This window comes from Nicotiana attenuata, unplaced genomic scaffold (genome assembly GCF_001879085.1).
Source record: "Nicotiana attenuata strain UT unplaced genomic scaffold, NIATTr2, whole genome shotgun sequence".
Lineage (NCBI taxonomy): Eukaryota > Viridiplantae > Streptophyta > Magnoliopsida > Solanales > Solanaceae > Nicotiana > Nicotiana attenuata.
This window is the reverse complement of record NW_017674990.1, coordinates 5437-17792: the sequence shown is the minus strand read 5'-3', so window position 1 is coordinate 17792 and position 12356 is coordinate 5437. Positions and strand designations below refer to the sequence as shown.

The 12356-nt window shown below is 42.1% G+C and overlaps 1 protein-coding gene across 1 annotated transcript; it reads left to right on the top strand.

The window, feature by feature from the left end:
• The first annotated feature begins 3707 nt into the window (after positions 1-3707).
• LOC109219549 (NADH dehydrogenase [ubiquinone] iron-sulfur protein 7, mitochondrial-like) lies at positions 3708-4496 on the top strand. The gene has a single exon (XM_019384007.1). The coding sequence runs from the start codon at positions 3970-3972 to the stop codon at positions 4393-4395; it is 426 nt and encodes a 141-aa protein (XP_019239552.1). The 5' UTR covers positions 3708-3969; the 3' UTR covers positions 4396-4496.
• The last annotated feature ends 7860 nt before the right edge of the window (positions 4497-12356 follow it).

Below are 12356 nucleotides of genomic sequence, written 5' to 3'. Positions count from 1 at the left end.
TGCTGGTCTAGCTAAGCAATAATCCCTCCACTAAGTCTTGGCGGATCCAGACAAGCGAAATGTAGCAAAATCAACCCCATTGGTCTCAACAATACCCATGTTCCGAAGAACCTCGTGACAGCTGTCTAAATAATCCTGGGGATCCTCAGTAGATGCACCGCTGAAAGTAGTAGTGAAGAGCTTGGTAAACCTTTCCAATCTCCACAAGGCATCGGCAGACATGGCTGCACCATCGCCGGTCTGAGCTACCACACCCGGCTGAACCGCTCCAACTGGCTGAGCTGCTGGAGTCTGAAACTAGGGAGCTACCTGCTCCGGAGTGCGAGTAGCAGGAGCCTGGGCTCCTCCTCCAGCCTGAGAGACGGCTGGTGCTACAGGAAGTAAACCTGCCCGGGTGACACTCTCCATGAGGCCCACTAGACGGACCAGAGCATCCTAAAGAACTGGGGTGGAAATAAACTCCTCTTGGACCTGAGCTGGGCACACCGGAACTGCTGGAGCCGGAACCTCGTCGTCAAAGTCAACCTGAGGCTCCGTTACGGGGGCTGCTTCCCTGGGCTGAGCTCTGCCCCTGCCTCGGCCTCTAGCACGGCCTCGGCCTCGCCCTCTGCCCCTCGTAGGAGCTGCTGCTGGGGGCTCGGGCTGCTGATCGGTAGATGAGGAAGCGCGTGTTCTCGCCATCTGCTAAAGAACAGAGTAGAAGTTCAATTAGCATTGAGAGACCAAACCGCACGATAAGAAAGAACAGATGTGAAGTTTTCCTAACTCGGTAGCCTCTGGGGGATAAATACAGACGTCTCCGTACCGATTCCTCAGACTCTACTAAGCTTGTCCGTGAATTGTGAGACCTAAGTAACCTAGAGCTCTTATACCAACTTGTCACGACCCGGATTTTCCCACCCTCGGGAGTCGTGATGGCGCCTACTCATAGAAGCTAGGCAAGCCACGAACTAAAATCTCTAAACACTTTTGTTTTTAATTCCCTTTTAACCAATTAAATTAAAAATTAAATAAACAATTAAATAACAGCGGAATAGGAAATCTAGCGGAAGTCTTAAATAAACTTAAAACCGAATCATCCTGAAGACCAACACATGCCTCTAACCAGAACCTAGTGTCATAACATCCACGGACTACTAAGATTACTACATACAACCGTTTGAAAGAAAGTAACACTGTCTGTCTCGAATACAAGAGATAACAGAACGTAATAAAAGAAAGAGGAGACGCCGGGCCTGCGGACACCTGCAAGGCTACCTCGGTGTCTCGGTGGACTGAAGGCTGGCTCCCGAACTACTGCTGCTGTCCCAATGCTGCCTCGGTATCTGCACAGAGTGCAGAGTGTAGTATCAGCACAACCGACCCCATATGCTGGTAAGTGCCTGGCCTAACCCCGGCGAGGTAGTGACGAGGTTAGGACCAGACTCCAGATAAACCTGTGCAGTTATATATATGTATACATTGGAAAATGAACTAGAACAAATAATTGAAAGCTAGGAAGGGAAAAACATGCTTCGGGGGATAACAGATAAAACAGAATCTCAAGAGAATTATCAATAAACCAAAAAGGAAAACAAAGGCAATTTACACTTTCAGTTCACATCTCGTTGCAGGCGTGCAACCCGATCCTATTTCTCATGTGTTGTGGTAGGCGTACCACCCGATCCCATTTCATCATATCTCGTGGTAGGCGTACCCCCCAATCCCATTTCATCATATCTCGTGGTAGACGTACCACCCGATCCCATTTCATCATATCTCGTGGTAGGCGTACCACCCGATCCCATTTACAAGACAACACAAAATCACAAGGAATCCCGGCAAGGGAACAAAGCAATATATTATCTTCCCGGCAAGGGAGCAACAATATCAATATAAACATCCCGGTAAGGGAGAATCAGCTATAACCAATCCTAACTCAACTCCTACTCAGCTCAATTAGTACCAACACTCGATCATAAATAAAATTCACGAAAATAAACTAAATCCTTGCTCAATATTGAAAATCATCAATTTAAGCATCCGTAGTGACATTTAAGAACACAACATCTATCAATTCAAGACTTACGGTCATGCTCGACACCAACATATAGATACTCGTCACCATGCCTATACGTCGTACTCAACAAGAAGCAATTAGCAAATAGGACACAACTCCTAATCCCTCAAGCCGATGTTAGACCTGACACTTACCTCGATGCCACGAACGTAATTCACGTCTCAATTATCGCTTTACCCCTTGATTTCACCACCTCTTCGCTCGTATCTAGTCACAAGTTACTTAATTACATCAATAAATGCTAAATGTATCAACCCCAATGCATGAAAATGAGTTTTTCTAAAGTTTTACTCAAAAAAAGTCAAAAATTGCCCCCGGGCCCACATGGTCAAGACCCGAGGTTCAAACCAAAACCCGATTACCCATTCCCCCACGAACCCAAATATATAATTTGTTTTGAAATCGGACCTCAAATCGAGGTCCAAATCCCCAATTTTTGAAAAACCTAGGTCCTACCCAAAACCTTCAATTCCCCCATGAAAATCTTTGATTTTAAGTTGAAATCATGTTAAAAGATGTTAAGGAGTGAAGAAAATAAGTTAGAAATCACTTACCAACGTTTTGAAGAAGAAAGGTTGTTTGAAAGATCGCCTCTTATGTCTTGGGGTTTTGAAAAATGAAAAATAACTGAAAATCCCGTCTATATATATATACCTCTCAGGACCCCTGTGCGGACCGCACAAAACGGACTGCGGCCGCACGGCCCTTCCTGACCCTGTGCGGACCGCACAAAGCCGACTGCGGCCGCACAGCCCTCCACCGCGCACCGCATAAAGTCGACCGCGCACCGCACTGACTCGCCCCTCCGCGGCCGCACACGATTTCTCGCGGACCACGCTAGCGGGTTCAGAGAGCTGGAATTGCTCTGAACCTGCAATATCTGAGTTTTTAAGCCTAAGACCTCCCGGAACCTACCCGAAACTCACCTGAGCCCTCGGAACTCCAAACCAAATGTGCATACTAACTCAAAAACATCATATGAACTTATCCGTGCGATTAAATCGCCAAAATAACCTCAATAACCATGAATCAAACCTCAAAATCAAGAACTTTTTCTCAAACTTCATCAAGTATCAAATTTAGCAATTTTAGGTCCGAATCACGTCAAACGACGTCCGTTTTTCACCAAATTTCACGAAAACATCTTAAATCATATATAAGACCTGTACCGGGCGCCGAAACCAAAATACGGGCCCGATACTAACATGTTCGAATCAAATTTCATTTCGAATTTCCTTAAACAATTTCGGAAAATAATTTCTTTCAAAAATTCATTTCTCGGGCTTGGGACCTCGGAATTCGATTCCGGGCATACGCCCAAGTCCCATATTTTCCTATGGACCCTCCGGGACCGTCAAATCACGGGTCCGGGCCCGTTTACCCAAAACGTTGACCGAAGTCAAATTTATTCATTTTACAGTCAAAACTTATCATTTTTCACAGATTTTCACATATAAGCTTTTCGACTATGCGCCCGGACTGCGCACGCAAATCGAGGTGGCTCTAAATGAGGTTTTCAAGACCTCGGAAGCGCAGAAATTAATTTAAAACAAGTGATGACCTTTTTGGGTCATCACACGTTAGTACTAGGATAATCAATTAAATTTCACGCTTAATCAAATAAATTAACACATAACAGAAAGTGTTTTATTTTAATAAGTTTCTATGTGACATGAATTTAAATTACTGAACTAGTATATTCGAAATGAGATGGTTAGGAAAAACAAATTCAGTCGGTCTGACGTGGAATTGTCAGAAAATGCCACGTAACATAAAGAGGCACTACTTGGAATGTCTGACTTATGGTTCAAGTCGGTTTGAGAGCTTCATATTTTCCATGTATATCCTATTAATGGAAGCAAGTACTTGCCCAATTCACTTCAAATAGCTGAACTTTCCAGTTTGCGGTTATGGCTCTTTTGCAGAAAGCGTCAACAGCAATTTCTCGTCCTGTTTTAGTCTCTTCCTTAAGATCAGCTGCTTCAGCTATTCACACCACCGCACCATCTCACACGGCTTTATCCTCAACGCCACCGACAGAAGTCGGGAGTTCACAGCCGCCGGCGACAAAAACGCCGACGTCGCCGGCGCTACCTAAATCTGTAGAATATGTGATTTCTAAGGTAGATGACTTGATGAATTGGGCCCGACGTGGCTCCATATGGCCCATGACTTTTGGCCTGGCTTGCTGTGCTGTTGAGATGATGCATACCGGTGCGTCCAGGTATGATTTGGATCGGTTCGGTATCATATTCCGACCCAGCCCGAGACAGTCCGATTGCATGATTGTTGCTGGTACACTTACCAATAAAATGGCCCCTGCCCTGCGAAGGTAACTACTTCGTCAATCTATAATGGATTGTGTTATGCCGAAAATTAGATTGAGAAAATGTAACAAGGCGTACAGGTGGCAAAATTAACTCAATTTTAAGTAACCCGTCCAAATTGCCAATTTTATGAGGGTGAATTATGATAGGTTTGTTGACTTGACCAACTGGTCAAACTCAACATGATCCATTCAACCATTTGGTCAAAAAATTGTAAGCTCGATATGATCCGTCAAATCATTAGTTAGGACAAAAATATTACTACCTTATAACCAAATTTGGAGATTGAGACTTACAAATTTTTAAAAGAATATAAGCTTACAATTAAGCCAGTATATGCTTCCACATTTAAAAATATATATATACATGTATACGGTCAAAATCGGGCTTGCCTAATTTTGTATGACTGATCGAAATCGGGGTGGTAGATCAAGGCTCGGCCTCGGTTATATCGGACCATGGTACAGATATGGATTGGTAATCTCGTGGATCAAAGGCCGATCAAGATCGAGACCTAAACAGGAAAGAGATCGAAGGAAGCCTGTCAGGTCGGATAATAGAAAGCCGAGATATCTGCGGTCGGGCAAGGATCGTGGCGGAAATCTCGGCACGTATCAAGTCAGGACCGAGCCCATCATGGGATTTACTTCCGTAATTAGAATTATACCATTAATAGGATTCCTTTACTATATAAAAGGGCCCTAATCATCTTGTAAGGCCCTCACATTCACGAATATCAAGGCAATATATTTTCTTTCTCCTGCTCATCAACTTACTGCTCTTTAACTGTTCTTACTTCACTACTCTCGAGGGTTCATCAGCTCGAGGGCATTGTCCAAGCATTGATTTTTTTTACATTTTTGTCAATTTTCGTCACTTATCTTTGAGTTAATCAATTGGTATTGCGTGAAATCGCGTATCCTTAAAATAACATTACAAGTTTAATTGTTACTCGATTTTTTGGGTAAACAGTTTGGCGTCCACCGTGGGGCTAAGGATAATAGTGATTGCCTAGTATTAATCCTCATAACATATATTGTTTTTACGCTTATTCTCGTAAGTGTCTTTGATTTCAGGAGTCAGCATGTCAAACTCTCAAGCAGAGCCCACTCACACAGACACCGGCCTTGGTCTTCATGGAGAAAACGATAATGTAGCCGCCCCAGGGATCGAAGTGCCTCAGGCGGGCCACGAGGGAGTACCAAACGCAGACCCCATCGATGTCAGTTCGCATGTCGCCCTAAATGCAAATCTGGGCGTTGATCCTGAAAGTAGCATACGCAGGGAAGTTCGATCAGGTGGTCGAGGTACACAGGGCGGAGAAGACGGTGGAGTTAGCCTCCAATTGATATTTGAAATGCTATAGGCTCAGCAAGCCGCTATAGCGCAACTACAGAATCAGCATCGAGCACCAAGTGGGATCAAACCAGAGCCTGAACCAGAAACTATTCGTCGAGCCGAACCTATACCAGAGAGATCGAACGCCAATGATTCGGGGACCGACCCTGCTATTATGAAAATGCTCGAGGAGCTCACTAAACGGATTGAATCAGGAGAAAAGAAAATCGAGGCAAATGATAAAAAGGTAGAAACATACAACTCCCAGGTTGACCAAATACCAGGGGCACCATCGATATTGGAAGGACTAGATTCTAAAAAGTTCGTGGGAAGACCCTTCCCCCTAGTGCGGCTCCGAAGCCAATCCCCAAGAAGTTCCGTATGCCCGAGATCCCAAGTATAACGGGACGGCCGATCCGAACGAACATGTCACCTCGTATACGTGTGCCATCAAAGGAAACGACTTGGAAGATAACGAAATTGAAGCCGTACTACTGAAGAAATTCGGGGAGACTCTATCGAAGGGTGCCTTAATATGGTATCGTAACTTACCCCCTAATTCTATTGATTCGTTTGCTATGCTTGGAGATTCTTTTGTAAAGTCAACGCCGGAGCCATTAAAATTGCAACGAGGAAGTCAAACCTTTTCAAGGTAAGGCAGAAAGATAACGAGATGCTCAGGGAATTCGTATATCGATTTCAAGCGGAGAGAATGGATTTGCCTCCGGTTACCGATGGCTGGGCTATTCAAGCTTTCACTCAAGGTCTCAACACTCGGATTTTCATAGCTTCATAGCAGTTGAAGCAAAGTTTAATCGAGTACCCGGCTGTCACTTGGGCCGACGTACATAATCGGTATCAGTCGAAGATTAGGTCGAGGATGATCAACTTGGGACTCATTCGGGGTCCGTTTATCCTAGCAGGCCCATGGATAGGATCAAAAGGGACATCGATCGAGAGCCGAGGTTGAATAGAGATAGATATCTATCGTACAACGGAGACCATAGAGGCAGCGGGTCTGGGCAAAGCTTTGCACGAAATGAGAGGAGAAATGATCGAGGTCAAAATTCACGGGGGCTTGATGCTGAGGAAGATCACTTTAAATATCCAAAATCCGAATAAAGGTACGACCCCATTCCAATCCTTTCTATTGTTTCAACCTACACTTGCAGGCTATCGACAAGGATCGGCACGAAGCTTTGGATCTTAAAGCACGCGTTGCACTCTTTTTCCCTTAGACCGATTTTTGTCCCAAATGGGTTTTTCTGGCAAGGTTTTTAACGAGGCAACCATTGTTCGTGCTAACTTAGAGCGATTTAATAGTATCCGAGGTTCCCTATAATAAGCCTCGAGTACTGGGGGGCGTTACCCTCGAATGTCTACTTTGTTGCAAGGAAATCACTTCGTGACAGCGGGGTCTCGATAGGAAAATGTTGTAAGGGTCAAACGGTCAAATGAACCATGCCCGTATAGGTTACTCGAGCCCTAACGTCAAACATGCGTGCATGTATAATCATCTATTGAGAGAAGTATTTTTCCTTGCCGATATCTCATGCCTTTGAAAAAATTTCTTATTTTATACGCTTGATCTATTGTGTAAACAGGCTTAAGGGCCGATCATGACGGAAGTTCGAACAACTAACCCCACGCTTGAGGACTGCCATTCGAAAACATAACAAATCGAACTACTAAAATTTCGAAACCATAAGACCTTAAAGGCGACCCTCGATTTTACAGGCCATGGCCACCCCGCTCGGGGACTGACACTTCAGGCAAGCTCGAAGTGAAATGGAAAATAAGCCAAAAGGGTAAGTTCCGAACTAAATAGGCGACGATCAAATTAACGCGGAACAGAGACGTCCGAAATCTGTAACAAATACAAAAGCCCAAGGGCTATCTTAATCCGAGTTCGAGCAAACTCTCACTCGGGGACTATCTATAAAGCCTAAGGGCTAACTTTACTTCGAGGTCGAGCAAATCCTCACTCGACTATAAAGCCTACGAGCCAACTTCACTTCGAGTTCGAGCAAGTCCTCACTCGATCATAAAAGCCCAAGGGCTATCTTAACCCGAGTTTGAGCAAACTCTCACTCGGGGACTATCTATAAAGCCTAAGGGCTAACTTCACTTCGAGTTCGAGCGAATCCTCACTCGATCGTAAGAGCCCAAGGGTTGTCTTAACCCGAGTTCGAGTAAACTCTCACTCGGGGACTATCTATAAAGCCTAAAGGCTAACTTTACTTCGAGTTCAAGCAAATCCTCACTCGAGTGTTAAGCCTAAGAGCTACGTACTCGAGCTCTAGTTCAAATGGTCATTCGGGGTCCATCGATCCCAGTCGAAAGAACAAAGCCCGAGTATGGATTTCTTCAAAGGTCTCGACACTTGGTGCACTCCTTAGCCCGAACCTGAGCGGTTTCCTTATGCGGAAAAGTTATAGGTGTTTTGGCCATTTTGTTTTCGTAAGAAAGGAAGAATGAAGATTGGAATATTTGATATTTCGAGAAGAACAAGCAAAGAAGCTCAAAGATTCAATTTGTTTCTTATCATTACACTCAAAAAAACGAGGGGACTATCTGTATACGGTCAAAATCGGGCTTGCCTAATTTTGTATGACTGAACGAAATCGGGGTGGTAGATCAAGGCTCGGCCTCAGTTATATCGAACCATGGTACAAATATGGATTGGTAATCTCGTGGATCAACGGCCGATCAAGATCGAGACCGAATCAGGAAAAATCGAATGAGATCGAAGGAAGCCTGCCAGGTCGGATAACAGAAAGCCGAGACAACCGCCATCGGGCAAGGATCGCGGCGGAAATCTCGGCACGTATCAAGTCAGGACCGGTTATTTAGCCCATCATGGGATTTACTTTCGTAATTAGAATTATACCATAAATAGGATTCCTCTACTATATAAAAAGGGCCCTAATCATCTTGTAAGGCCCTCACATTCACGAATATCAAGGCAATATATTATTTCTTTCTTCTGCTCATCAACTTACTGTTCTTTAACTGTTCTTACTTCACTACTCTCGAGGGTTCATCAGCTCGAGGGCATTGTCCAAGCATTGGTTTGTTTTACATTCTTGTCAATTCTCATCACTTATCTTTGAGTTAATCAATTGGTATTAGGTGAAATCACGTATCCTTAAAATCACATTACAACTTTAATTGTTACTCGATTTTTTGGGTAAACAATATAGAATAAAAAGGAGAAGTTGAGTTAGGTTGGGTCTTGATATGTTTGGATTAAACTCATTTTCATTCAACTAAGTGAGTTGGGTCGCGACTTATTTATTGATTTGATCTATTTTTGACTCGCATAAGTTAGATAATTTGGCGCAACGCGTTACTTTGCCACATCCAACAGTGTTAAAATTATAATAAACTTGTTTCCATTAGTTCACATTTATATTAAATATGTTTAGATTAGTTCATATTAGTATGAGATGTATGAACAAGTGTAGACTAATGTGAACTTCATTATATGTATGAACTAGTGTAGACTAATGTGAATTTAGTTAGTGTGTTTACATGAAGTTTAGGCTAGATACATGTAGGAGTTCTACTATAAATACCCATGTATGCTAGCCATTTGGAACAAGTCAAGTTGAATGAAAAATATCATTTCTTCTCCATTCTTAAAGTGAGTTGTGAGTGTTTGAGTGTTTTGTTGTCTTGCTCTCCCAAATTATTTTTTTCCAACATTTGGTATCAGAGCCGGTGTGGTTGAAGACAACAAACTTGGAGAAAAGATGACGAATTCTAACGGAACACCATTCCAAGTTCCTATGCTTACAAAAGAGAACTATGGAAATTGGTGTATTCGAATGAAGGCCTTGCTTGGTGCCTATGATGTTTGGGAACCAGTAGAGTCCGGTGTTGATGAAGCAGAAGATGTCGTTGCCTCAAAGAAGAAGGATCAAAAGGCACTCACTCTCATCCATCAAGGTTTGGATGACAAGATGTTCGAGAAGGTTGCAAATGCAACAACCTCCAAGGAAGCATGGGATATTCTTCAAACTTCTTTTAAAGGTTTGGACAAAGTGAAAAAAGTTCGCCTCCAAACCTTAAGAGGAGAGTTTGAATCATTGCATATGAAGGAAAATGAATATGTTGTGGATTATATTTCGAGAGTTTTGGCTATTGTCAATNGACCAATTAGCGACCAACCATGGTCGCTAATGTGTTTCAACTATTTATTTTATTATTTTCGCTTGTTTGGCGACCAACGTTGGTCGCTTCTTGCCACAGACCAACTTTGGTCGCTAAAATTTGGTCGCTTTTTTCTGTAATTCTGGTAGTGTTATAAGAACATGTTTGGCTCAATCTTCCCGGAGGCAGTGAATTCAGTGACTTTTATCCCAAAAATATTATCAAATAACCTCTTCTTTCTAATATGCAGTATACTAGCTTCTACAAAACCCATAGGCAATGCGTACCAAAGTGCCCTTAGAGCTTCTCCCCAACAGTCAACATTTCTCGGTTCAATATCCACAACCTTAGGATACATAAACCACTTCCATCCAGTATCCCACACCCTCCTCATGTTATTAGAAGATCGAGGCAAGCAAAATCTGTTAGAAAAATCCATCAATTTTTCCTGAACATCATTTCTCTGACTAGCTAACTTCACACTAGTCAAAGCAGTCAAACCTATTCCTGGATCCCATAGAGGAACAACCATCCCATTTCCAACTAAAACATGAGAGAACTTGCTTTTTTAACTTATTGATAAGTGAAGGTTCCTTGGACGACCAAGGGTATTGTCGTAAATTTGTGCCCAAGGGTATTGTCGTAAATTTATGCAATAATTTTCTAGAAACCACGTGGGTCTGCCTTTTCTTTTTTACTTTACCATTAATTACTTACCTTTTTCATTTTGCCTACAGCTCTTAGGATTACTCTGTTAAAATTATAATAAACTTGTTTTCATTAGTTCACATTTATATTAAATATGTTTAGATTAGTTCATATTAGTATGAGATGTATGAACAAGTGTAGACTAATGTGAACTTCATTATGAGATGTATGAACTAGTGTAGACTAATGTGAATTTAGTTAGTGTGTTTACATGAAGTTTAGGCTAGATACATGTAGGAGTTCTACTATAAATACCCATGTATGCTAGCCATTTGGAACAAGTCAAGTTGAATGAAAAATATCATTTCTTCTCCATTCTTAAAGTGAGTTGTGAGTGTTTGAGTGTTTTGTTGTCTTGCTCTCCCAAATTATTTTTTTCCAACATTTGGTATCAGAGCCGGTGTGGTTGAAGACAACAAACTTGGAGAAAAGATGACGAATTCTAACGGAACACCATTCCAAGTTCCTATGCTTACAAAAGAGAACTATGGAAATTGGTGTATTCGAATGAAGGCCTTGCTTGGTGCCTATGATGTTTGGGAACCAGTAGAATCCGGTGTTGATGAAGCAGAAGATGTCGTTGCCTCAAAGAAGAATGATCAAAAGGCACTCACTCTCATCCATCAAGGTTTGGATGAAAAGATGTTCGAGAAGGTTGCAAATGCAACAACCTCCAAGGAAGCATGGGATATTCTTCAAACTTCTTTTAAAGGTTTGGACAAAGTGAAAAAAGTTCGCCTCCAAACCTTAAGAGGAGAGTTTGAATCATTTCATATGAAGGAAAATGAATATGTTGTGGATTATATTTCGAGAGTTTTGGCTATTGTCAATCAAATGAAAAGATATGGTGAAGAGTTGAAAGACGATAGGGTCGTGGCAAAAATACTACGATCCTTAATTTCAAAATTTGATTTTATTGTTGTTGCCATTGAAGAGTCCAAAGACTTGGACACCATGACCATAGACGAGCTTTCGAGTTCCTTGCAAGCACATGAAGAGAAGTTGAAGAAACCGAAAGAAGAATCGGTTGAACAAGCGTTGCAAGCAAAATTTTCTTTCAAAGAGAAAGATGAAAGGCGTGGCTCGCAACAAAGAGGCCGTGGAAATGGAAGAGGTCGTGGTAGAGGCGGAAGAGGAGGTAGTCAACCACCTTCAAGTAGAGAAAATAAAGGCCAAGACTTTAATTCAAGAAGAGGTCGTGGAAGAGGGAAAGGATGGAGGCAAAATCAAGGAAGGTATGACAAATCAAATATTGAATGTTATACTTGTCATAAATTTGGTCATTTTTCTTGGGAATGTAAAGATAACTTTGAAGAGAAAAATAATTTCGTGGAGAGCAAAAATGAAGATGAAGATGCCACCTTGCTTCTCGCATGCAAAGGAGAAGAAAGTGCCGAGAAGCACCGATGGTACCTTGATTCCGGTGCAAGTAGCCATATTTGTGGAAAGAAGGATTTATTTGTGGAACTTGAAGAGTTGAATCGTGGCACAATCACTTTTGGAGATTCTTCACGTGTTAAAATCAAAGGAAAAGGTACGATTTTAATTCGCTTGAAGGATGGAAGTCATCAATTAATTTCTAATGTTTTATATGTGCCGGAGATGAAAAGTAACATTTTGAGTTTGGGACAACTTTTGGAGGAAAATTATGACATTCATTTGAAAGATAAAAAGTTGTTTATGAGAGATGAAAAAGGGAGATTATTAGCTAAAGTTCCTATGGCTAATAATAAAATGTTCATTTTAAATCTTCAAAATGATGCTCCAAG

What these genes read in the sequence shown, in the direction of transcription:
- LOC109219549 (XM_019384007.1), top strand. Translation starts at nt 3,970, where the DNA reads ATGGCTCTTTTGCAGAAAGCGTCAACAGCAATTTCTCGTCCTGTTTTA.